General features: G+C 40.4%; 1 protein-coding gene across 8 annotated transcripts in view; it reads left to right on the forward strand.

Annotated features, from left to right (window-relative positions):
- Positions 1-27366, forward strand: part of KALRN (kalirin RhoGEF kinase) — a 508531-nt gene that overhangs the window by 350129 nt on the left and 131036 nt on the right. For all 8 annotated transcript variants that reach the window (XM_039381883.1, XM_039381881.1, XM_039381876.1 and 5 more), the window contains exons 22-34: positions 364-486; positions 2862-3044; positions 4120-4238; positions 5444-5510; positions 6346-6455; positions 8677-8746; positions 10428-10517; positions 15368-15460; positions 16778-16889; positions 18627-18817; positions 19236-19337; positions 20030-20172; positions 21520-21622. In XM_039381883.1, coding sequence (XP_039237817.1) covers positions 364-486; positions 2862-3044; positions 4120-4238; positions 5444-5510; positions 6346-6455; positions 8677-8746; positions 10428-10517; positions 15368-15460; positions 16778-16889; positions 18627-18817; positions 19236-19337; positions 20030-20172; positions 21520-21622 — 1506 coding nt within the window. The remainder of the gene's footprint in view (positions 1-363; positions 487-2861; positions 3045-4119; positions 4239-5443; positions 5511-6345; positions 6456-8676; positions 8747-10427; positions 10518-15367; positions 15461-16777; positions 16890-18626; positions 18818-19235; positions 19338-20029; positions 20173-21519; positions 21623-27366) is intronic.

Below are 27366 nucleotides of genomic sequence, written 5' to 3' on the forward strand. Positions count from 1 at the left end.
ATTAATTTCTGTATTTGTTCATTTTTTTGAAAATAAATATAAGAGCAAACTTGTTTTATGGAGCTATTACTGAATGAGAAAACTATCTGTGTGAAGATTTATCTGTATACAGGTAGAATTCCCTACACTCCTTTTTGTCCTAGAAAACATAGAGTATCTTCATGTATCCTTTCCCACCTTCTTTCATTACTTTTTTCTTTATGCATGCTCCTAGAAAGTATTTTAGTATACACAGTATTAAGTCCCAATGGGTTTGCTATCCTTTATTTGGCAGGTTTGGGGGTTTTTTTGCCAGAGCATTAGTTCTTGAAATACAAAGACTATTTGTTTTGTTTTTCCTTTGGTTGTTTTTGATGTTCACAGGCCTTAGACTGGATCCAAGAAACAGGCGAATATTACCTCTCTACTCACAACTCCACAGGGGAATCAGCAGAAGAAACTCAGGAACTCCTGAAGGAATATGGGGAATTCAGAGTACCTGCCAAGGTAAACAGTGATTTTAATCTAATTATGCCATCTACTTCAGTCTTTACTTATGGTTCTGTTTCAATGCCTCAAATCTCTAGTAATACTCTCTTGATTTTATATTTTCCTTCTAACATTCCCAGCCCAGAAGATAAACGTCTTTTGAGAACTGTGATCTTTCATTTTTAGTAAGACACAGACATAAAATGGAGGTTTTTTCCCCCTTGGTCAGTACTGGTTACAGAGAATTTTTATTCTGATCATAAGGAAGAGAAAGTTCATTTGTATACAGAGCAGCCTAATGAGACATACCCTAATTCCATCATCAGACAATCATTCCAGAATGGTATACAGCACATAATTGTTCTGAACACATCCAAGGTCATGTTGGATTCCTGGCCTCTTTCTTCTGTCATTGGAACTACAATTTGCTTCACTTATTCCAGCTGTGTTGCTCACAGATGATCATTTATCTCATTAGAAATAATCTGCTGATCCCAACAAAGTACTTGAAATAGATGAGTTTTAAAACTCTGGGGTGAACATTTTTGAATAGAAAACTGCATTACCAAGAATCTATTCATTTATATGGAGCAATTCTTGGAAATCTGGTGGGGTTTACGGAGGTATGGTGATTGGATCTGCTTCAGGCAAATTAATTCAAACCATAAGTAATTTGTAGACAGTGAATCCACGGGGGTATTAACAGTCACTGATAAGGATGTAAATTGCAAAGTCAGACTGCAGGAAGACCATGGCTTTGGTATTATGTAGCTGTATTTCACTGTGTCCTGAAATTGATCTTCTGTAATCCTTAAATTCCTCATTAGGCTGTCCATGCTTCCATGGTTTGATTCACAGGCTTTGTGGTGTTCTTGTCTCCTTCTTTTCGCTTAGCTTGCATGTTTCTGAAAGTGTTAGACAATTAGCAGTGGATGGAAGTTAATTTTATCAGACAGAACATGTACGACACTCTTTTAACTACTTCTGAACTCTAACCACCCATAATTCGTCCACCTGAAATTATATTCCAGTTCATAATTTCCATAATTTAATTTTTATCAGAATAATCCACATTCATCCTGAAGTTTCAAAACTATTTCAGCTCTCAACTTAGCCTCGGATTGATTTTTATACCTTGTTCCTATTAACCATTACTGGCTGCTCCTTACAGTGACACATCTAGTCGTGCTCCCTAGGGCTGTCATAAATCACTTTCCTACTGCTAGGACATTTTCACTGCCATGTGCAATCTGGTAAATGCATGTCATTCCCAGACTGATGTTATACTCAAATTAAGCTGTAACTGAAAGCCTTCCTGATACAAATAACTTTCTGGCCAAACCAATTATTTGGAATGCAAAAACACCAGTAGCCTTTGGGAATGAAACACACTTTAAATATGACAGGAAATCAGATTTTTACATCTCCATACCTACCCTTGCTTAGATACTCAGTTTGTTAGGATGACCTCTGATTCAGCTGTTAATTTATTATGGTGGTGAAATTTCTTGAATTTAGTTTTGGGTTTGAAATCTGCTAGATATTTTTGGCGTGACATGCATTTGTGGCCAAATCACTGATGACAAGTACCTGACAGCATACCTTGCTTTAGGCATGGTGGAAAGTCCTCCCCATCTGAAAAGAAACTTGCCAGTACCTCACTTCCTGGGATAGACTTGGAATTGGAGCTAAAGTTTTAACTAGATTCCTTGTGCCAATTTTGCACAAAGTTCCTCAACATGGAAAACCATCATAACTATGGGACACTGAGAGCATAAGTGGAATAGAAAAGACCTCTGGAAGGTTTGGGGGCTCAAGGTATCTTTTGGAGTTCAGGCATCTTTTAGTTGGTAATGTTCTAACTGGAACTAAAATACTGATGGAGGCTTTTATAGTAGACCATGAATTTGGATTTTAATTCTGTTTGGTTTTGAAACAAAGTAGTACTGACTCAAAATCACTTCTTGGGCTAATAAGTGTATTAATGACCTGCCTACACAGATCTGCAGAATGACCCAGGTATAGACTCAGAGTAATTTGGTGTATTTTATGAGGCATGATTTTTTAATCCTGTCTTCTGCTCCAAGGCTCACAAAAAAATAAGCTTTTGGTTATAGGAAGGAGGCATGTCTAACTTCCAGCATGTCTTCCTTGTCTGTATGTGCATGGTTTCAAAATCTTGACTTTTTCTATTTTCTGCAGCTTCATAAGTGTCCTTATAAAAATGTCTTTAAGTTTTACTGGGCAAAGTTTTTAAGTGTCTGATTCCGTATAAGATGAAGCACAGACAACCTTTAATGACGTATAAAAAAATTGCAAGCTGCTTTTGATTGCTGTGTAAATTAAAAGCAAAGGAAATAATTCAACATAATCAAGGACCTTCTTTTGGGCAGCAAACAAAGGAGAAAGTGAAGCTCCTCATCCAGCTGGCCGACAGCTTTGTAGAAAAAGGACATATACACGCCACTGAAATTAGGAAGTGGGTCACCACCGTTGACAAACGCTACCGGGACTTCTCTCTCAGGATGGGGAAATACCGCTACTCCCTGGAAAAAGCCCTTGGAATCAATACAGAGGTACAGTAAGACCGTGTCCTGCTGGGGTTTTATACCAAAGCTGAAAGTCATAGGGGAAGGTGAAGGCTATGGTATGAATGGTGCAGGCTTTCGTGTACCCATTAGAAACACTTAAAGCTCAGCCAGCCTACCCAGCCAAGCTCAGAACTGCTCCTGAAGAGAAAACTTCTTGCTGTGGCAGATCAATGATATGAAGAGGAGGCAGATGGAGATCAGAAAGACTTTCTAAACAAATGTTTGCACTATTTTCCAGGAGACCGTAACAGCTCTTGGGAAGGAGGGGAAGCACATTATTTGAGTAAAAGTCTATGTTAATTTTAGTATAAACCATAAATCCTGATCCTGCACCATTATTTTGAGTTAAACTCAAATTTTGCCTGTAAGTTTCCATTCTCTCATCCTTTAACTAACATAAAAATTTGATCCTCAGCCTCACCTCTGAGCTATTTTAGGTGACACAGAGCACACAAGAGAAACAAAAAATAGAACCTCTTGCTGTTCCCTGCCCATAGTATTAAGGGGGAGTGCCAGAAGCAGAAATGCTTAAAAACCTTTCAGAAAACGATTCTTCAAAATTAAGTGTCAGAAAGAGGAATAAATTCCCTCACACCCTCAGATGCTTTAAATGTACTGTTCCTTGCAGGGTCTATGGTTTAGTAACTCTGTGTAAACTAACCACAGCCTGGAAAGGTATTTTCATGGTAAATGACCACTGAAAGTTGGGATTGTCTCTGCAAAGTTCTCTACTTTATCAGGCTATTATTTAGGAAGTCCCACACGAGGCAACTAATTTAGATATGAAGGAGTAAGGTAAAATATAGACATTTTTCATCGATACCTACTCCTAGATAGGAGTAACAGTGAAGACTACAGTGAATATCATAGTTGACATTTTTAAGATGTCTCTCTCACCTTCTTTTCCTTCTCACGGTAGTTCTACTTCTCTCGGAGTTTCCTTCTTTTTGAGATGATCTTACTTTTGTCCCTTCTTACCCATTTGATCTCATGAACATGCTGCACTTTGCTCAACAATAGGATTGCAATGAATTTAAAATTTGTACTTTTTTTTTCCTAGGATAACAAAGACCTAGAACTAGATATTATTCCAGCAAGTCTTTCAGACCGGGAGGTAAAGCTGAGAGATGCAAATCATGAAGTCAATGAAGAAAAAAGGAAGTCGGCCAGAAAGAAAGAGTATGTCCCAAATGCTCACAGCCTGCCATGGCACATTATCTGATAAAGAGCGATGCTACAGTATTTGCATGACCAGAACTGACAGACACTCCTCTAATTCCTTCCAGTTGCAGAGCTATTGAGATAACTCTGCAGATGTAGGGTGGAAGTTGTTACTTGCAGGACAGAGAATTTCAGAAGATACACGTTGAATTTCTTTTGGGTTTAATCAGTAGTTACTTTTGGAAAGGGAAAGCAGTGAGTCAAGCACTTGGATTAACCCTGATATCCTTCTGGCTTTATGTGAAAAGTAAAACGAACAGGAAAAAATAAAAACATCTTTAGATGTTTAAGTATTATTTTAACTTCAGTGACGACTAGAGGAGTTAACAGGGTTTCAGTGACACTTGAAGTTTAGGTTCAAATTTCAGTCAGTATAGAACTGAGAGACCTGAACTGAGGAAATACTTGAAGAGTGCTTGTTGTACTTAAATCTAAAACCAATGTATTTTCACAGTATTTTGTCTTGATTTTTGTGTAAGAATATTTGGAAAGTATTTGTATGTATAGTCCTTCTCAGCCCTCTGAAATTGTCGCTATGGTGCATAACTTTGATAAGAAACCATTTCTGCTTTAGGAAATGTCATTACTCTTGGTCTGCCTGTGGCATATTTTCAAAACATTGGGCACTTCAACTTTGAGGTGCCTGGCCTCAGGCACTACAGATGCCATTGATGGGTTTTCCAGCATTTGGATTTTTTCTGGTCATATACCAAACTCTTGAAGAGCCGTCAAAGTAGTGGTGTTTCCCAAAATCCATCTGTATTGCCACTGAACGTCAAGTTTTAGGGTGGCTTACCACTGACTGTCAGCAAAGGTGCAAGTGTTTTTGGTGAATCTCAAGTCCTTACTCCTGGGGAAAAAAAATTTGAGAATCAGTTGGTTATTAAGGATGGGCACGTAGACAGTAAATCCCAACTCGGGGCTGCAGAAATACAACTTAATAAGATTTTATGCAGAAAAGATATTTAGAAAATAAAAACCCTGCAAGAGACTGGGATATGAAGTGGTTTTTCAGTCATGGAGCTGAAAGGTGCAAAGTAAGGCAGCTGAAGGTCTAGGGTGGAAATGCCTGTATTTACTAAGACAACAGGAGGATGTTTTTTCTGTTCACTGTACAAATGCTTATAATGCCCCAAACACCTAAAATACTTTATTTTTTTCAGATTCATTATGGCTGAGCTGCTTCAGACAGAAAAAGCTTATGTCAGGGATTTACATGAATGTTTAGAGGTAAGTTACAGCCCGGGAGTTCCCCAGTATTCCCTGGGAACACGTGTTATCCTTTGCAGTGGTGATGTTCACTTTACTGCACAGGCTGATCTTGGCAGGGCTCTGTGTGAAGGTACCACCATTGGTGGTTTGCTGCAGAGCCATGTCCTGCTGGGAGTGGGAGCTGGGTGGGCAGCAATGGGAGCTTGTCTCCCACTGGTAGGACTGTGCCCTGTTCTCTCCACTCTTGGCTGTGTCTGCACCTCCACGAACACCTCAGTGTGCCTTGATTGACCAAGCTTGTTGGTTTATTTTTCTTTTTTTAATGGATTCATGGAGCATTTTTGTAAGAATTCTAATCTATTCCTTTGAATACTCTTATGCTAGAGAAAGATCCAGATTTGCACACTCAAATACCTGGCCTAGCTGTACAGCAGGGTGTTCCTGAAAGGATCAGTGATATTCAAGGCAACAAAAAGAGTGTATTTCGGTGAAATCTTTCAGCTTTCTTATTCCTGCAGTCAGAAAGAGATTTTTATGTATCTAAGGATCCTGAAGTGGCAAATCTGGTCTATCTTTCAGGTGTTTCTACCTGCAGTATTTGAACACCATCAGGTGGACAGCAAAGACTGGTGTTGTTGACTTGTTTCTGCTTTTTCCTCAGAAAACTTCTAAGTGTCAGCACTTTGAATTTCTCTGGAGACCTTTCTGTAACACTGGAAAATTTGGGTTTTCTTAGCTTCTTTGTTTAATCTCAAAGTACATAGTACCCTTGTCAGACTGTGCCCTTGGCAATAAACCAGGGAGATCTATTTTTTTCACTGCATTTATTCTAAGAATTTCTGGTGCCTTCCAGACTTACCTTTGGGAAATGACAAGTGGAGTGGAAGAAATACCAGCTGGGATCCTCAATAAAGAACACATCATCTTTGGCAATATTCAGGAGATATATGACTTTCATAACAAGTAGGTTTTCCTAACAGTTTCCTAACAGTTCTGTTAATATTTAATGACTAAGGAAACCAAAGGCATGTATAGGCACTTGTGTATTTCTGCAGTGTCTGCAGAGAACACCTACAGTACAATGCACACAGGAGTGTAAAGTAATTCATCCAGATTTGTAAAATAATGCTTGATTTCTTGTTTTGTTTCTTTTACAAAAATGATTTGCAACTTCGCCTTCAGCTGATTAACAATATTAAAGTCATAGGATACCAATGCTTCGCCATCCTATACATGCTTTCCATCTCACAGCACTAGATCTAGTCTGGACTAGATCTATGGAATATGATCCTGGAAAACATGAAGGGCAAAAAATGAAATTGATGGCATGAGCTGGGTTAATAAGTAGCTTTCCTGCTACTTCTTGGAGACTTTCTATATTTAATCTGTAACTAACAGTACTCCATTTTATTAAGATAAGACTGCATACCACATCAGCTTAGAGGGCATTGTTTCCATGCTATAATGTGAATGCAACTGCAATCATAAACTTAACATTTAGGGGCGCTGAATCCCACAAGTTCAATCTGAATTCCAAATCTGTCTTTCGGTTACACGTCAAAATGTAAATGGTTTTGAAAACAAATCAGAAAATCCTTCCCTGGTCAAGTTATGGGAGATCTTAAGTGCTTCAGCCAGACAAATGTACTATCACATACACATAAATATGGTCCAGCAGAGCCTGCCATACACATGCTTCTGTGCAAGTAGCTTCAAAGCATAGCAGGAGAGCAGATATAAACTACATATTGCATTAAAATTGACTTCCAGCCCCCAAAAAATTCCCTGTCATAGAGGCGAATATTCTCCTCTCATTTAAAACTATGTTAGGATCACCCAATTGCCAGCCCACTTGCCCTCACTCTGTGGTGCTATATTTCTGTTTTGATGACCCTGACTGATGCCATCAGATTGCTCTCCTTTTTGACTTTCCTCTGTTCCCAGCTGCCATCCCTTCAACCCTCAGTCATGCCCCACAGCTCCTCGCTGCTGTCATTTCTCCTTTCTCTGACATCTCCTCCTTCAGCCTGCTACTTCTGCATAATCCTTTTTCCTCTAAAACTTGTAGCAATACTAAAATAAATTTCCCCTCTGTCACCTCCACCAGTGTCCTCCACAGCCTTCTCCTTTGGCTGGTGATGTTAAAGCATCTTCCAGACTGATTCAGAATCCGTGTCCAAAGAAGGACAACAAAGCTGGTGAAGGGTCCAGAAAACATGTCTTAGGAGGAGCAGCTGAAGAAATTGGGGTTGTTTAGTCTGGAGGAGAGGAGAGACGGGGGGGACCTCATTGTTCTCTACAACTACCTGAGAGGAGGCAGGTGGGGGTCGATCTCTTCTGCTGTATGTCAGGTGAAACGATGAGAGAAAATGGCCTGAAGTTGTGCCAGGGGAAGTTCAGGTGAGGCATTAGAAAAAAAAAAATCACTGATGAGTGGTCAGGCATTGAAATAAGTTGCCAGGGGAGGTGGTGGAGTCACCATCTCTGGAAGTGTTCAAGAGGTGTCTGGATGTGGCACTTGGGGATATGGCTTAGGGGTGATTATGGTGCTGCTGGGTCAATGGTCAGACTGGATGATCTTGAAAGTCTCTTCCAATCCTGATGATTTTGTCAGCTGGGGAAACAGCATATTCACTTGCTGCTTCTTCTGCAGCCTCTGTTTCACATTTCTCTTTCCACCCAGGCATTGGACAGGGCTCTGTCTGCAAACAGAGATGTCACTTGTGGTACAAGTTGTTGGGAGAAAGTTGATTAAAAAATTTGTATTTTGGGAGTTTACTACTTACCTATAAATGTTGAGTTTTTTCGAATTGTTGTCCTTTGTTCAGTGTGCTGAGTTCAGTGATGGACAGCTGGCAGCCTTGGGTTTCTCTTTTTGTTCTTCCTCTGAACCACTACACAACAACTCTTTGAAGATTCATGTTCTTGATTATCGCTTTGCAGCCCTGGACACACTGACTCTCTACTAGGGATTGCCATCTTTTCCTTTCTAGAGGAGTCAGGCATGACTGTACTCAAAACCAAAGCACACCTTGGCAAGAGACACTTTTTGCACTGGCAGGATCCTTGATTAGCCTCATAATCAAGATACAAGTATTGATCATTAGTACTGATTAACTCATTGGTCATTCTGCATCTCCTGGGTATTTGAGTGTAACTAATTACTGGTGTCTTCCTCTTTCAGCATTTTTTTAAAAGAGCTAGAGAAATATGAACAACTGCCTGAGGACGTGGGCCACTGCTTCGTCACCTGGGTAATGAGGCTGCTTCTTCTCATTATTTATTCCCATTAATTCCTGCAGCACAGATGGAAACAAGCTGAGAATAGGTGCAAGGGTTATGTCCTTGGTGATATGTGAGATGGGGAGCTAGTCTAGAACTACAACTGCTTTGTCCTTCTCCTGTCTCTGGATGAAAGGTTCCTCCCATAACTCCTCTCCTGAATAGTGTGAAGGCTTTCAGAGCCTCTCTCCTTGTCCTGCACAGACCAGCACAGCTTCTGCCTCTGCTGGTTTCTGTTTAACAGGAATTGATCAAACAAAACCTGTGTTTAGGGGTTACATTCATTTCCCTGTGAAAGGCCATAGGAGGACAGACATTAAAAATCTTAATATACCTTCCTTAAAGAATTTTAGTCATGCCAAGAGAACTTTACAAAGGTATGAATAACATGTGTTATCAATGTTTTTCTCCAGAAATTAATGTCAAATTTCTGAGCCACTGTGCTCTCTCATTCCATTACCCAATGCCAGGATGATTTCCAATAGGACTTTGAAATCTTGATGCTAAGAATCTCTGTGGGCGTAGGAAGCTCTGGGATTTGGCTACAGTGATTTATCTGTATGAAAGCTATTCTCTTTTCAAAATATTTACCAGTCAAGCCAGCCATCTTCGTGTTTACTTTGATGGTTTTATTCATATTTCAAAGCTAGGAATTAGTGTTTTAAGAGTAATGATGGAAAAATTTCACTTATCAAAAAACTGAGCATGTTTGGATGATTTCAAATGGGCCTTTAATTTAAAAACGTGTCACAACTATTGATGAAATGCATTCAGGAATATTGTTTACAAAGAAGAGGTTACATATTTAGGAAAAATGGATGCATTTATATGCAAAATGTGCATCTTTCTGTGCAAAATCTTCATGGTACTTTTAAGACACTACAGCATCATCTCAGCAATAGTGAATGTCCAGAGCTGTGTGTATGATTACAGACATACATGCAATTGCTTGCCCAATTGCATGGTCCTGTTGTTTAGATACCTGGAATAAAAAAATGCAATAGTAATAAAAGGAAGCCATCCTCCTCTTTTATTTGCCTGCCTCTTCTTGAGACCAGAGTACAGCAATATGAGGTGGGAGTGCACAATTGCTTTTTATTTCCTCTTAAAAGTAAATAAATTAGGAAATAAAATGCAAAACACTCCTAGCACAACATAAAATTTGAGCCACTTAAGTATGAGCCAAGGTAGGAAAGGCATCTCTAGGCCAGGTGTCACAATTTTCAAGTAAATAATGTTGGCTCAAGCTAGTTTAAGCCAGGTGAGTCTCTTGCCCATAGTTTCTACACTGGCTTTATCTTCAAGTAGGTGATAGAGTCAACACTTCATGGTTTTGAGACCTGCAGACTCTTGGATACAATCTGTGTAACATCATTACAGCTCTTAGAAATTACTTTATATCTGGATTAAAGTTTTAGGCTTTCTCTCTGTTATACTTATTAAAGAAAGCCTCTCATAGCCCTCAGAACTGCTCAGGTAAGGTATGAACTTTAAAATCTTCTGTTCTTAATTTACAATTCTTGTGCTCCTTGATGGGGAGTGGGTGTGTGAGAGGGTGTTGTCACCTTTATTTATCCTGGTAAGCCTTAATAAAAGACTGTGGGAACAGAGAAGTAGCTGATCTTGCATTTCCCTTGATGTTTGTTTTCACAGGCAGATAAATTTCAGATGTATGTCACCTACTGCAAAAACAAGCCTGACTCCAACCAGCTCATCCTGGAACATGCAGGGACTTTCTTTGATGTAAGCAGCCATTGCCATTTTCCTTCCATACACCTAGTGTAGCTGAAACACCTCCTTTACATCTGAGCAGTGGGTTCATTTCTGTGCCTTGGTATTGGGGTTTTCATTCCACTGCAAATATCACATGCTGTGAAAACTGAGAGGCTGTGGTGTGATGTCTGATCTTCATCAGTGTGGCAAGGTGTTTTGAATTCTTATGGGAACTTTTATGCTTTTCTCAGACCAAATCCTTCCTAAAAATCTGGTTTAGATGTACTCTCTATTTCTGGGTTTAGTGGTAAGGCAGATTCTATTATGTTTTATGATCTGAAATCCCTCAGTCCAAAACAAGAGTCTGTCTTCCTGTTCAGCAAATTTTACCCAGCCTATTACAGATTTGCTTCATCATGCTGGTAAGAAACATCATTGACTGCAATTAGACTATGTTCCTAACAAGCACTACACCTGGTGAGAAACATTTTTAGGCTCCAATCCCAATTTTGTAGGCTGAGAAAATTGTTAAAGTTTTTGAGTATGTTTAAACTAAGCTCTTCCTCTTATTTTTGGAACCTTATCCATTCTGCCATATTTGTCTGCTACCTTATAGTTTTAATTAGTTGCCTCTCTGAAAAAAACCAGTGCTAAGACCTCTTTCCCAAAGCACTGAAAATCTGTTTGCAAATGTAACCACTCAGCAGGATCCAAGCTGTGATGTGGTTGGCAGCTGACATAAATCAGCTCCTCTGGGGTCTGTATGTGCCAATGGTTGTAGCATTTCAATCGCACTCGACAATGAAAGGTCTCAAATGAGCCAGAAGAAAAGTGATGAACAACTTTTTCGTTTGCCTTGGTTTTTGCCTTGTTACCAAATGGTCCAAAAGCAGAATGGAACTGAAAGGAATTTTCCAGGAGATGGCGCTTGAGCCTGTTGAATGGTTTATACTGGTCGGTGACTCGTGGAGGGTTGTGAGCTGCCCTAGGTGTCCGTCAGTGCTTTTTGCACAAGTAAAACTGTTTTCTCTGCTAAGCTTTTCCACTCCAGCTCTCTATATGGGCTGGAAACCTCAATGATGTTGCTTAGTAGTGAATATTCCTGTGTCACCCTCTGCTGTTTTGCAAGGGGAGATGTTTGCTTTTCATTGGTGCTGGGCTATACCCAGTGACACCTGTGCAAAAAGAGAAAGATGACTATGCCCCCCAAAAATCCCCAAGGAGTCACCCAATCTAAGTGACTAAAGTAATGTAAAGTACCTGTAGATCCTTCTTATCTTGATCTTGGAGAGGCAGTGTTTCAGTGACAGCACAGGACAGTCTGGTACAAGGAATACAGAGGAAATGGCTGGTTCTTTTGTTCCAGGCAGAACTTGGAATTTCCCAAAACACCCTGATGATGAGAGTGAGTTATTTTGAATAACACCCTTAGTAAGAAGTTTGCTTGAAGATCAGAAGTATACAACCCCTCAAATTGCATAAACTGTCATAGAAAGACACCTTTGAGTTGAAAACAAGCAGTCCCAGTAACCTGCTTGAACTGTGGAAAACTTGCAGCTTCAGGGCTCACTACAAGGATTAGCTAATTAGGAGAAGGAGCAAAGACAAGTGACATATCTTATTGGAAACCATGAACTACTAGTGTTGCTATGAGAGGTGGGATGTTCTAAGGGTACAAGTGAAGCCATGTATGTAGATAAAAGCAGTTTCTTTTACTAGACCAGCTGAGACAGGTGGAAAACTATGCACTAACTCTCAATTATGAAACTTGCCTAGTTTATCTTTAATGAAGGATTAAGACTACTGTCTTCCCGCCCTACAGATCATGCTCTGTTTATAAAATTCAGAAGTTGTTGGTATGGTTATATGAGCTGAAAATTGCATAGGGAATGAAACTAATGTGCTTATTCTGATATAACTGCAGTAGACATTAATTTGGTTCTTTTGCTTTTTGTATTTGTCTTGTTCATTATCTGAGAATTTATTAAAACTTTATTCAGTAGTTTCAAAGATAAATGATGCCTACCATGTTTAGCAATTTTTAATATCTGTAATACTATAAACTTCAGGCTAGCAAGGTATTTTTTTTTATTGCCAACATACCTTAGCTCTCGAGTCGGTGGAAATCAGCATGTTATTGAGGGGATCAAGTTGATTTTAGTGTCTGTTATTTGAGCAAGCTTTGGTCCTCGGGAAGAGTTTGGTTCAGTCACCTACATGCTTCTGCTATTGTAAACATTTTTTTCTTTAAATCTTGGAAAAGATGATATTCAAGAAGCTTCAGGGCACTTTTGACTTGCATGACCAGCATGGAACATGCTCCTTGACTTTGGTAGCACTGCAGAGCATTGTGTTTATGCATGGGTGGTAGTTCTTGAACAGTTTCTCCACTGATCTGGAGTGTCCCTTAGGAAATAAGCAGAAGCACAACCAGGGTCTCAGCTTCTGCTTACTAATATTTTTTCTGAAATTGCTCATCAGATTTGTCATGCATCACAAAACCTAAATGTCTCATGAGAGTTTTAGTGCTGAAACAGTCTACTTACCAAGTCTTTGGTCTGTACATCCAGTTCAGGATGCAGTTTGTCCTCCTACCAACCAACTGTACACAATTAGATGACATCTAAATTTGTGAATCTCTTTAGACATTTGATACAAAATCTAGGCACTTAGTCACTACTTCATGGCAAATTCAGCAGTCCTGATGGTATGACATTATATTTAAGTATTCCTGTCTCAATGTTGTCCATCCAAGGACTTCTGAGGGTCCTGTGCTGCCCTACGCAGAGGATAGTTTTGGTGTTTGTCTGGGATTCTGTCATTGCCTCAAGACTACACGTTGATCCTGCTCTGCAGCTCATCTGGTTTGCAATACACAAGTACCAGCACACAGTGCCTGTCAGATATCTTCATTTCTTCCAGGCCTTTGGGACATTTTACCACCCAAGGAACAACTAAAATTGTGTCTGGTAGTGAGCCATGGTGATGGACTATAACGTGAGCCAAGCTTGCTTTAAACAAGAAGCAGGGCAAAGTAGAGAGCACAGAGCCTGTGGTCAGCTTGCTTCTGAAACCTGGCAGCTGCTGCAAAGCTCAGACACCTCTGTGTTCCCTGTCCCCAGAGGTGTGTGAGACATGTCTGCACTGCTGGGCTCTACCCTGCACAGACCTTTCTCACTTCCATCTCCACCCACAGTAAGTCCAGATCTCTCCAGCTGTTACAAAGCCAACCCAAGACACACTCCAGCAGGCTGTCTTCTTACTCCCACGCTTCAGGGACCAGAGGGAGGAGCTGCAGGGAGAATGTCCCTTCCCAGCAGTGTACTTGTCTGATTGCCATGTAGCAGTGCTGTTGCTACAGCAGGGACACTCCACCAATCCACTGTGTCTCCACACAGTCTGACCAGGGAGTATCCTGACAGAGCAAGGAATGCCCAAAGGGGAGGCATCTTACTGAGAGATACCCTGCTGTTCAGAGAGCTGTCACGAAGGAGTAGTGCTAACTTAGTTACTTGGATCCTACAAAAACAAGTGTACTTTGCCAGCTCCAGGAAGTTCACAGACGTGGCTGAGGTCTTGCTGGCTCCTGCAGTTACGAATTGAGTCCCAGCCATGTGCTCTGCAGGCTCAGTTCCTGTGTGAAGCCAGCCATGACTCAGCTTCATGCAAACTCCATTAACCCCCAAACAGAGCCCCTTCCCTTTTGGGTCTTGTTCATGGCACCAGAGATATTTTTTTTAAAAACTCATCTGCTTAGAAAAAAAAGGCACATGGTGTGAAAAGTGGGTATTTTTGCATCCCATCATACAGATAAACATTGAGGCTAAAAAGAAGCAGTAACCTCCTTAGTACTCAGCAGAAAATCAGACTGTATACAGAAAGAAAATCTCTGTTCTTGGCAGCTCTTTCCCCTTCCTTTTCTGTACCTTCTTCCCTTTACAGTCTCAAATTTACCCTTCAGCATCTGGAGATAAGTCCCATTCCCCTTCCTCACCTGCTCCCTTAGGAACTGTGGATTTCCTGATGTCCAGGAGCAAGGGGAGGTATGCCCAGGGCTTGGTGGAGACAGAAGGGTTTCCAACCTGTTCTATTTCAGCAGAAAATCTGCCTCTGTAGGGAATGAGTTTGAGGTCTTTTAGATGGCTAAATATGTGCATTAGGGTGCTGTAGGATTTTCAGGAGCTCCTAACTTGCCCTGGAATCTGTTGGAGGGAGGCAGCTGAGCCCTTTGCAGACCTCACCAAGTGCCTGTCTGTAATGTCTGCAGAAATTCATGAGCACATCACACGGATCAACCCAGACATTTTGGTTGAGGTTCAGATGGCGAAACAGAAGTATTCAGTGCTGTCACAGGTATCATAAAGGTATCTCCTGGGACCCACGTGCCACCTCAGAATAGCATGGGTCTGTCAGCACTGTGTCAGACCTGTTACTCACATGGGGATATTTCAGCTACCCAGGGCTCTCAGATGGTACTAGATGACTATGTTTAGACAGCTAAATTACACCCTATGCATGCAATTTAATTTAATGTCGCTTCATTTTAATTGAATGTTAAGACTCTGCTTTCAGCCTTCATAGCTAGGGGAAACCAGATGACATGACAGGTAAGTTATATTTAAATCGAAGCCTGTGCAGTTTTATTCAGCAGAGCCTCAGCTTGACTTGCAGAGGGACCCTGCAGTTTAAGTGGCCCTAGGGGGACTCTGCAGTTTATTGCCAGCCTCTGAAACCACACTTTAAGCATGGGAGCTTAAAGAAAGTTAAAAAAACTAAATGTAGAAATGCACGGATCCAGAGCTAAAATTAGTTATGGGTGGTTCTGTCTGGCAGGGGGTTAATAGTTTTCCATGACTGACTGCTGTTTTTATCTGTTCTAGGAAATTCAGCAAAGACATGGTCTGGCCAACTCCATCTCTTCTTATTTAATCAAGCCTGTCCAGAGGATCACAAAATACCAACTCCTACTGAAGGTACCTTAGTGAGCTGCACAAATCAGCTCATGCAGAGCAGTTCACAGGTGTAATGAGTTACCTTGCGCTTAAGGGAGCTGCTTCATGACCCCTAAGCAGCTGCTGCTGAGCTGCTACTCCTACTTCCCAGGCCTGGGCATGACAACAAAGTGTGAAATCAGGTTGACTGTTTTAAAGGAAAAGACTCATATAAAGAAAGAAAAACCAAACCAAAACCAAACAAACCAGTAAAAAACCTTTTCAGCTGGCTTTAGTTTTTGTTTCTTTTGCATCCAAGTGGATTTCATCCTCAAAAGCAACAAATGGGAAAAGAAAGTTGAAGGGATGACAGAACTGTTTATTTTGCTTCTTGCCAAGTTTCTGATGTAGTATTTTGATTAAAGGCTTCAATGATGGTAGCAATGAATTTCGGGAAATTTCAATGACTCTTGACTGAGACTCCTTCATTGGCACTGGATTCTGTTTGAGAGCTAACATGTTCGTGTTTGAAGAATCAGGGAAAAGTTCCAAGGACTTCCAAGTGAAACATTAACATTTCCCACTTAAAAAAAAGCAAACTTTTTTGTTTTTTGTAAATCGGTTACAGGTTTTTCTAGTATCTTGTGCATAAGTTAATTTTAGATCTTACTTAACCAGCCATTGTTCACTTCAAACTAGTAAGCCAGAGAAGAAAAAATTCTGTGGGTTAAGGGAAAAAACAGATTCTGTCTTTGAAAACCTAGGACCAGATATGATACTTCTCTTTAAAGCTTCCTGTGTATATACCAAAGGAGTGATATGCTGTACTAGGAAGGTACTTGCTACATTCAACACACTGACAAATCCGTGCTTTGTACCTGTTTACTGAAACAACACTCAGGTTTACCATAGCCTAGTGAGTGCTGTGGGACAGCAAACCTGCACTGCATAACCCATCTGCTGGTGGGAAGGCTAAAGCACCCCTTTGGTCTCTCCTCAGATGAATCTTTCCTGAAAGGCCCTCCCTGCCCTGGAGTGCTCACCAGCACTGCAGGATCAGGCAGGAATCCTGCCACCCACCTGGCACAGCTGGATGGAGTGGTGGCTGCAACATGAGCAAAAGTCCCCAGAAATCTTCCAAATGCACAGTCTCACTTGAGAGCACCTTGCTTTATCTCGTTTTATAGTCATTTCTGTTTGACCCCCCTATTTGTGAGCATCCACAGTGGGGTTTGCTATAGTTTAGCTTTCTCCTATCACTAGTAGTGAAGCAGTTGCATGTACCAAGAAACACAGTCAGACACAAAGCCAGCATGTTGGTCAGAGTTTGTTTATGGGTGTTTCTGCATTGCTTCTTAGGAACTGCTGACCTGCTGCGAGGAGGGCAAAGGGGAGCTCAAAGATGGTCTGGAAGTGATGCTCAGTGTCCCAAAGAAGGCCAACGATGCAATGCACGTCAGCATGCTGGAAGGTAGCAGATGGGCAGGTGGCCAGGGCAGGGGAGGGACCCACAGATAAATGAAGCCTGCTTGTAACTTGTGTGGAAAGTTAGTAGAGGTTGACTGTACCAGTACTGTTGTTTGATCATAATTTTCAGGTACCTTCTGGCTCCTTTCTGATATTTTTCCACAAGTCTTGGAAGAATAAAGCTGACTAGGAAGTTTTGGGGGGTTATTTTTTTATCTCTTATGTGTGTGTGTATATGTACATACACGTGTATGTACGTATATGTGTACAATGTATGTATATATATATTTAGTTAAAACATTCTTTCTTAATGAAAAAAAAATCCTCCTGAAACAGTATCAGTTAAGCTGCTGGCAGCCGTAACAATTATTGGATCAAAACATTTCTAAATACTGTTTCAACATTTCAAAAGTTCTGGTTTTCTGAGTCAAAACAGCTTGTGTTTCAAAATGTTAGCACAATTATGCCAAAGATGTAAAAAATATTATTTAAAAAAAAATTAAAATTACAGGAAAAATTTGATTGGCATAAAGTCTTTTATTGGCTTTTTTATGTGTGGAGTATATCTAAAACTTAAAAATTTTATTCTGGACACAGATACTTTATTTTCTCAAATGTTTTCTTGGCCTGAGAAAATAATTTCCAACCTGGCCTGAGTCAGAACCAAGAAACAAGCAGAGTACTAAAACAGGTGAAACAAAGGAAACTGTGCCAGTAGCTAGGCAGCACATTAAGACCAGGTAATTAAAATTGCAGGAGAGCAAACTGACCCAGTGTAGACAGAAACACTATGAAGATGGTTTTAACTGTGGTGTCTGGTGAAAAGCAAGGGTTCCCAACATAAGATCTGGATATTCTGTCCTCATGAGATGATCAGCACCACACAATAATGAAGAAGCACGAATGACTTTGTTAGGGTAGCCAAGCACTTAGAGAGTTGTCTTCTGAATAAGACATTACTCCTGAATATTTGGAGCAGGGACCAGGGCTGCTTGCTGCTCTCCAGAGCTGTCTGACAGAGCCAACCAGACTGTGCTGGTGGTGGAGCAGTCCCCAGCCCTGGAGAGAAGTGTGACCCGTGAGCTGCCGAGAGCAGCTGCTGAGACAGGAACTTGATGGCACCTTGCACTGCGGACTCCCTTTTCTCCAGTTAAGTGGAGGGAGGGAGGGAGGGAGTCCTGTGATCCTCAGCCATGTGAAGGTGTTTGACAGGCAGCATGGAAGATGGGAAACTCCTCCTGGAAAACTTGTTTCAGACACCATACCACTTCACTCTCATAGATGTAGCTCCCCCATGCCACTGCTCTCCCTTGAAGGTTGGTTGACATGCTTGAAAGCATCATGGTAGAGTGGGGCACTTCTACCCACCACACACTACATTTCTCTGAATTTGTATTGACATGCATAAGATTTCTTGCAATGCAGTTCTGTGTACAGTAACCACCACTGAAACCTTCATAATGTTTGTTTTTAAGTAATTCCTACTACAGTTTAGCAGCAGTCTCATTTAGCACATATGATATATTTGCCTCTGGCGAAATACTTACATCATTGCAGTAGGGAAAAAATAAAGGGAAAAAGAAAAATATTTTCACTGGGGCAGTGGGTGCCAATAAAGTCCTTTCAGGATATGTGTAAAAAAAGAAAAAGACTGTTTTATTTCAAGTCCTTACTGCTCTGGTGTTTCTGGGAATTGCTGGTCCTAAGAATAAATAAAAGCCAATCTGTTTTGTGGTTTTAGGGTTTGATGAGAACCTGGACGTCCAGGGAGAGCTGATTCTTCAGGATTCCTTCCAAGTGTGGGATCCCAAGTCTCTCATTCGGAAAGGCCGTGAGAGGCATTTGTTTCTCTTTGAAATCTCTTTGGTGTTTAGCAAAGAGATCAAAGATTCTTCAGGACACACAAAATATGTTTACAAGAACAAGTTACTGGTAGGTGTGGCTGCAAAGAAAACATTCTGGGTGTTGTGTTTCTTGTAGGTAGAGGTGGAGTTTGGTAGATGGCTCTGAAGTCCCCATGCTGGGTTTGGGATATTAATGCCACCTGGAAGGGCTGGCTCTCAGTCCTGCAGGGCTCACCTGGAAGTCAGCTTGCAGCGAATCTGGAGAGTTTTAAGATAGTGAGATGTGAAGGATGGGTGGGAAATGCAAGCAGGATCACTCAAGCCATTCAATTCCCTGCCATCCCCAGTGGTCTTCTGTCTCTTTTATCTATGTGTAGCAAAGCAGAGATAAGATCTCATTCCCTTACCCATCCCAGCCACCCCACTTCTTCCTACAAGTCCGAAGTTTTCTGGACTCATGAAGCTTTATATATATGAAATCTCTCATCATCTTTCCTTCACACTAGACCTCAGAACTGGGAGTGACTGAACATGTTGAAGGAGATCCCTGCAAATTTGCTTTGTGGTCTGGACGAACACCATCCTCAGACAATAAAACAGTGCTGAAAGTAAGTCTTTTCTGTTTGTTTTCTTTGCCTTTAGAGCTTCTAGTTCAGGCCTTGGGAACACTACATGAGAGGACAGTTTCTTCCTTCCTCATATTCCCTTGGCTTCCGTGTCTGTCAGTGGGGTCACGCCAGCATCAGGAGCACTTCAGCTCTAAGGCTCCAGTTGGAATTGGAAATGTGGTTGTGCAGCCTTGCTGGAATTGCATCTCCTCTTGCAGCCTGGGTTGAGTAGTTGCACACTGACACAGGGCACGTCTCAGGGTGTTTGGCTGAGAGGTGTAATTCTCTTAGTCCTTTGCCACTGGGCATATCAACAGTCACCCATTCCTCAAACCTCCAGAGCTGACAGCCTTTTCTGTCAAGTGAGTTTCTAATGAAGAATTCATCTTATGGTTGTTTTGTCTGGGGAAATCCCATTTGTGCACTGATGACCTATTTCCCCTCTACAGACCATGCTGTATTGCTTAGCATTAAATATATTTATCCAGAGCTTAGCTGCTTTGCTGCTGCTTGCCAAGTAGGTCTGGTAAAAATGTTCTCAGTTCTCTGGGGGCTACCAGGTAATCCAGTACAGCAGAGAGGACAAACAGGTAATCATGCATTTTCATCAGCCAACCACGATTCTTTTACACAGGAGGTGACATCCTGAGAACATGATAAAGTCTCTGTCTTTCTGCCTTGTGGAACTTTAGGCATCCAGTATTGAAACAAAACAGGAATGGATCAAAAATATCCGGGAAGTTATTCAAGAAAGGATTATTCATCTGAAGGGAGCTCTGAAAGAGCCAATTCAGCTCCCCAAGACACCAGCAAAGCAGCGAAACAACAGTAGAAGGTAACCTCAACCATTCCCTATAACATGAAATCATTAGTGTTTTCTCAACCCACAGCAGTGTAGTGTTTGTGGGCTTTTTCCTGTAGTCAAAACAGTTTTCATTGTCTTTTCTTTTTATATGTTGTCTTGGCAAACGTAGCTAGAAAGCTTTTCTATGTGCAAAGATCTTTTATTGTACTACACTCCAAAGTATTAGAGAGAAACAAACAGTAAACATTCTTCCGAGTCCAAGGTTATGTTTCTTTCCTAAAGTAGATTTTACTTCTTCACATTTGAATAAAACCAGAATTTTTTCCCCGTTTGGCATTTTTAATTGTTTGAAATGAAAATCCTAGTTGATCATGACAGTAAATTATTACAGTGAAGGATCTGTTTTCATCATCAAATACAAACTCATTTCAGCCTGTGAAGTAATACTAATTTTTCTTGTCGACTTCTTTCAATCCTGGATTAAATAGAAATTAGACAAAATGAATTGTTCTTTCTCTGTTGTGGCATTCCCAAAAGCCACCTGTAATTTGAGCGCCTCTATTTCCTCACAAGTTTTATGCCTCTCTTACTTCAGTATGTATTATAGAGACATCCAAAGCTTAAGTATCCAAGGTCACCCAGGAGACCTGTACCAAGGCAGAGATCCAGACATTTCTTCCTTGGAACAGGCACCAATACAAGAGTTTTCTAGTACCGAATGGAGATCCTTTATTTTCTTTGTCCTTAAATATGTATTTTGGATTATTTAAATGTTTCATTTGAAAGACCAGTAAAAATTTAGAAGTTTATCTATACAGCAAAACAGAAGAAAATACCCTCTTATCAGCCTCTTAGAGGTAAATTTGTAGACCCTCTACACTGTCTTTATGTTTGTTTGGATAGCATATTTAAGGCTCTCCAAACTTAAATTTTAAATATGCAGTATTAAATTTCTGAAGATGTGGTTCCTGTGAGGCAAGAGAAATGCCCTTTCCTTCAGTGTTACATGTAAACTAGGCTGAATGCTTTTGGTTAGGGCAGAAATCTAATTGAAGGAAGATTTCTGCCTGACACCTTCATTACACAGATATTTCTGAATGCCAGAGTCTTCTATGCTGTCAATATGCAGGCAATGGCCATCCTGTTTCCAGCAACAAATGTTGTGATTATGTGCTAATCCCAACCCTATGGCTAAGGGTGACATCATTTTAAATTGCAGTTAAATAGCATCATGGGCTGCATTAGTGAGGTAATTGTGGCACAAAGCCAGCTCTGTCCCGCTGACGCTGCTCTTCTCAAATCCACCTGTAAAGCTGTGCACATTCCAAGGTGGAGTGTTCAGTAAGCGTCATTGGTCCCCTATTATGTCTCTTGCAGAGATGGAATAGATGATGCAGACAGCCAAGGGGATGGCAGCAGTCAACCTGACACCATTTCCATTGCATCCAGGACGTCACAGAACACAGTGGACAGTGATAAGGTAGGACTGGAATGTGAAAATACATGGTAGCTAATTGCCTCCTGGAAAATATAAGTGAAAAGCAAAATAGAAGGCAAAATAAAGCAACCTGTCATCTACTGAGTGAGTTGAAACTTCTATTCCCCCTTGCTAGGCTATTAAATTCCAGTCTGTTTCTATGTGCTCAGCAGTACTGCTGTTGTACACGGTAACATCTCTGTTGCTGCAGCTTTTTGTGGTTAATACAGAGGCTGGATTGGCTCTGAAGAAACACAGCCCAGAGCAACCTTTTCTTCCCCAGTAGAACTTGTCCTGTGAGAGCCAGCTTCTGAATAAGCAAACAGTTGGTTATGTTACATATTTACCCTCTGAGCTGAAATCAGTAGTTTGTTGGCGGGAATACAGGTGCTTACACACCAATGAATACAGCAACACTGGGATCCTGGCTGGTATCTTGAGAGCCTGGGAGACCTACCCTTTCCAGAGACTGTGATTCTGGACCCCTTTCCTCACAGACATATGGTGGAGCATATGGATGGCCCCGAGACGCGCTAGATTCTGTTGGAATGCTGCACACTGTCGGCACGTATGTACTCATTGTTTTACATGTCAGACAATCTGAGTCCAGATTCCCAGCTCCACTAGGAGGCCTCACTTCAATTTGTCACCCTGATACTTCCAACCGTGGTCTTCCACTGCATTAGCAATTGGAGTAAATGGGTGGTTAATAATTACCTTTGCTGATGGGGTTTGTCATATCCACTGAGATAATGCCCGTGTTCACTTCATGTGTTATTTAGAAACCACAGGTAACTTGAAAAAATATCAATTCTTCCATGCCTTTATGGATTTATCTGTTTATCAGGGCTTTAATTATGCTACCACTTACAAAGTTAGAAGGGTGTCTTCACAAAATCAGAGTCCAAGTTTTGGTTGTAAAGTTCACAGGTAAGGTTCAGTGCAGGCATTATTTTGAAAGCTGGCCTCAGAAATATAAGTTAATTGCAAATAAATTACCTTTGTGAGACCAGCTGTTGTATTTATCTTAAAGGCACATCCCCATGATTTTGCTTTTTTGTCCAATAATGTGCCTTATAAAAGTATTGATCCTCACAATCCAAAGGCCACTGTAATGTATGCAAATACTTTGCCCGATGTCTGAGAAGTATTTTCTTGTGTCTTCAACCCTTCAGTGGACTTGCCTTACTTTCTACGTTTTTCACATTTATCATTCCTGATAAAGGCCCTGACTTTAGTAAAGTACTTGAGCTCATGTTTAATTTTAAGCATTTGCATAAGCTTTGCTCGTTTGCCCCAAGCCCATTGACTCAGTTGCATGAACTCTGGTAATGTCTAGGTGAGATGCTCTATATTGCATGCTGCAGCTGCATACAAGGGCTATGGTGCCAAGTGAGGCTGTACCCTGAAAGACAGCCCATCATGGCAGGAGTTTGTTTAAGGATGCAAGACTGGAAAGGGTTATAGGAATTTCTATCCAAAAGCTTGTTTGAACTGAATGGTAAATGTGTATGAGATAAACTGAGTACCAGACCTTACAGGGAAGAAGTTATTACCATTGGGGAACAGGTTATATCATGCTTTTAACTTTTTAAGGTGGGTAGGTTCACTTGCTGACTTGAGACTGTGTTTGTGTGTCCTTTTATACATTTAATGAATAGAAATTTGAGTGTGCAGCTAAGGCTTAAATACACTTGTCTGAGATGCTAGTGCATCATCTTTAACTAGAGAGGCAGTTCCTGCTGAACAGCTTCCTTCTTGTCACTGCCAGAATACTGTGTAGAATTGAGCTCACAGACTGCTGCATTATCATGTCTTTGCTCCAAGGAAAATCATGTCCCTGCATCTCTTTACAGTTCTTTCTCGGTTTTTCTACACATTGTTACCCAAATTAATGACAGATGAAGCTGAGTTGTCTTATTTCCCATTGAAGAGGCACAGAGACACACCTGCATTCAGTCTCAGTTCAAACATCTGTCTGTCGGCAGATCCAAAGCTGTGCAAGGACCCGAGACACACGACTCCTAGTGGTGAAGTTTTACCACATGGGAACAATTCACTGTCATTCTAGTGAGGTTATTTTACTCTCCAAGTTTAAAATTGTATTTTTTTTCCTCCAGTGTGTAGTTGAGCTTATCTTCTAGGATGGTCTGAGCGAATGTCATTGGACTGGGAAGTTTTATATTCTCACATAGGCTGGTGCTGGTTATTGACAGAGGAAGACTGGACCATATCACACTCTCTGATTCAGTTTTCTTAGCAGAGTCAATAGCGCTTGGTAAACACTGTAACATAACATGCTGTAATTAACTTGTATGGGACTGATAGCAGCTCTGATAGGTAAGGTGTTCAGCAAATAGTGGTCTCCCTGCCTATTTAACTACAGCATAATCAGCAGAGCTCCCCAGGAGCTCCAATTCAAGCTTTGGGGCTTTTCACAGCAGTAGCCTCCACGGATGACCTCTTTGTGTGCCCCAGTGAGATCTCCTTCCTGAGGAGCCAATAGAAAGAGCTCTTACCTTTAAAAACTCTGGCTGTTCACGGCAGCCTCATTTACAGCAGGGTTCTGCAGTGCTAGCAGTGTGCCAGGATGGCAGCAGATTAATGCTACATTGGGACCATATATGTGTTAACTCGGTGCCAGAAAGAATTCTCAAGTAACACGTAAGACTTGACTCTCTGAAGGCAAAAGAATTCAAAGATCCAGCTGACACACTTTGTCCTTTCCCTAAACCTGGCTATTGCACCTGAGGATTACCTAACGCATTTGCTGAATGTTCAGACAAGAATGCCAAGCAACATTTTAGACAAAAAAAATCACAACTTCTCAAAGATAATCCATCTCAAGTAGCACTTCTGCTGTAATAACACTCCTCATGCCTCAAGTCTTATGTATTTCTTTCAACTTATTTGTGAGTCAATTCCTTCTGGCTTGTGAGTAGTGATTTCCATCTCCTCTCATCCCAGCTCAGCCCTAGAGCTAAGCTTTACCTTTGCATTTCAAACTTCTAAAAATACAGAAGGTTTTTGGTTTTTAGGTGGGAATGAAATAGCATTTCAATGCTATTCAATAGCATTGAATGAAATAGCAAGGATTTTGTTTTCTCTCAAGACAGCTGAATGTAGCCACATTTATCAGGGGGATCATTTGATGCAGAGGATAGAGCCCTTGACTGGGGGCCAGAAGAGCCGAGTCCTCGTTCTGCTCCGTCACTCACATGTTGGAGGCCATCACAAATCATATTTGGTGGCACAATACCCTTTCCTCTTTCTTTTCTTTGTTTGGATGAGGAATTGGGGGGAGGGGGAGACAGGAATTCTTGCAAACATTACATTTGTACATTAATTATAGCATTGCCCTCTGTTGTCCCAACATAGGATACAGACCCAAATTTGGACCTATTTTTGTACATTAAAGGAAATTCACAGCAGCCTTTATAGTAGCAGACTCTGCTTTAAAAATATTCTTAATTATATGCCTGACTCCAGAAGTGTTACTAAGCATTTAAATATTCAGGCTTTCCTGGCTGTAGGCAGTGGTCAAGTAATTATATAGACTCTTCAGATTAAAAAATTAATAATGTTCATGTCTGTTTAAATTAAATATCTGATTAAGTAGCTTCTTAAATCTGAATCTTAGGGTTTAATATTGTTCACTTTCTTGGATTTTTCTCTCTCAAAAATATATAAAGCAATTATCCCTGGGCTCAAACATTTCATTTTCATTAAATACTATATAGTAGAAACACAGACTTGAAGTAATGTCTGTAGTCTGCACCTTTATAAAAGGTAAGAAAGAGAATACATATAAAATGTTAATTTTTACATTTGCAATCCATGATTTTTTCTATATGCAATTTATAATCTAAAATATTTCATACAAAGAATTATTTGGATTGTCATTTGTATTGTGTAAGTTTTATATAGAAGGGAGAAAGCTGGTTGATGACCCAGACTTAGTGCTAAAGAATCAATAGATAATGAATACTATTACAGCAATTGTAATTCCCATTGAGCATCCAGGTCAGGTCTTAGGTAACCTACTATGCAAAATTTCTTCATCCTTTTCCAAAAGGCAAAGGAGAGAGCTTTTGTTCTATACAGTAAGCCCTCTTCAGCATGCTATCTAAATACCTCTCCTTAGGGAGAAATCCTTGCCCTATTCAATTCATGGCACACGGGATTTCAGTCTTTATATTTGGATTCAAAGCAATGGGGAATTACATAAAGAAAATGCTACATGCAGGGCATTCTCATTTGCTAAGCCCATTGAGCTGTTGGCTTGTGAAACAGCTGTTTCTGGCGATACTGGTCCATCTTCCAATGGCCTCTTTTGTCTTGGTTTTTGCAGAATACTGATGAGAGCAGTTCTTATTTCCTTCTGTTGTTTTTGGATGTGGAAAAAAGCTCTGAAATGTGAACTGAAAACTTTTTACTCTCTAAAAATAAATATACAATACACTTTTATCTTTTCCATTAGCTGCTAGACTTAGCTCATGTTTGAGCAGTCATGAGACTGAGATCTTGGTATTATAAAAAATCTGGGAATAATTTTTCTACTTGAAGGTAATCACTGTAAGAGGGGAGATTTTAGAAATAAGGCTTTTTGGAACAAGTCACTTAGGGGCAAATTCTCTTTTCTTGAAAGGCATCTAATCAAGGTGATTTCTCCCCGTGATATTGTTGCTGAAGCAGGAAGTACTGCTTCAGTTTCTTTATTAGGAAGAATTCTCAGTTCCTTGGAAGTTTCCTTTCCAAGTAACACAGATATGAGGAGTGTCTTGATCCCCCTCTTTCTTTCTTGAGGCTACTCATCATTTTGAGTTTGAACTCCATGAAGTTGTGCACCAACATGCTGCTCTTTTTTCTAAATAGGTTGTGTTTCCTTGTACTGTCACTTAGTGTTAATATGTGTTATTTAAAAAGAAAAAACCACACACGCAAACCCCAAAAAAAGTCCATTAACCCCCAAAACAACATAAAAACCCAAACAAACAGAAAACCAAACAAAAATTAGCAAACAGAAATGCCCACTCATTACATAGTAAAGGTAACTTGTTGTGTTGCATACCTCACAAGGAGGCCATAAGGAAAATCACAGAATCACAGAATGGGTAAAGTTGGAAGGGATGATTGGTAGGACTAATAACCTTTAAAGGAAAATCTCCTTGAAATAAGAACATCAACATAAGGAAGAATAATTTAAAAATTATGAAAATATTAAATATTACTTTGTCAAATACAGAAAATGCAGATATGGGATAAATATGAAAGGGATCCCCATTTTCATAGATGGAATTAAAGTCACAAAGAAATTAAAAGCAATACCATAAGGCAAATGCATACATTAATTCTGCTAACAAGAGCACTCTTGCTAAGACTGAGCTGACAATTTAATTTCTACTTAGTTTCTCAGCAAGGGAACTGACATACCAAGCAGAATTAAAAACTGCATAACAGATCTCTGTCTCTCTTGAATGTTGCTAAAGTATTCTGTAGCTCTCACTTATATAGTTTGCTTTCCTAAAGCATTTTTTTTTCTTTTGGACCCCTGGTACTAGGGTTTTTTAACCATGTTTAAGCTCTAAAAAAATATTTACACAGCTGGTGATTGAAGCCCTCTATCCCTCTGGCATTATTATGACACAATGTGTGCATCCCATGATCTGAGTTTTGGCCTTTTCTGTCTCTGCCAGTGAGTTCTGTGTTGAGTCACGTGCAAGAAACACATTTTTACTGCAATACTG

The sequence above is a fragment of the Pipra filicauda genome, unplaced genomic scaffold, assembly GCF_003945595.2.
Source record: "Pipra filicauda isolate LSUMZ 115617 unplaced genomic scaffold, ASM394559v2 scaffold10_size6260569_pilon, whole genome shotgun sequence".
Lineage (NCBI taxonomy): Eukaryota > Metazoa > Chordata > Aves > Passeriformes > Pipridae > Pipra > Pipra filicauda.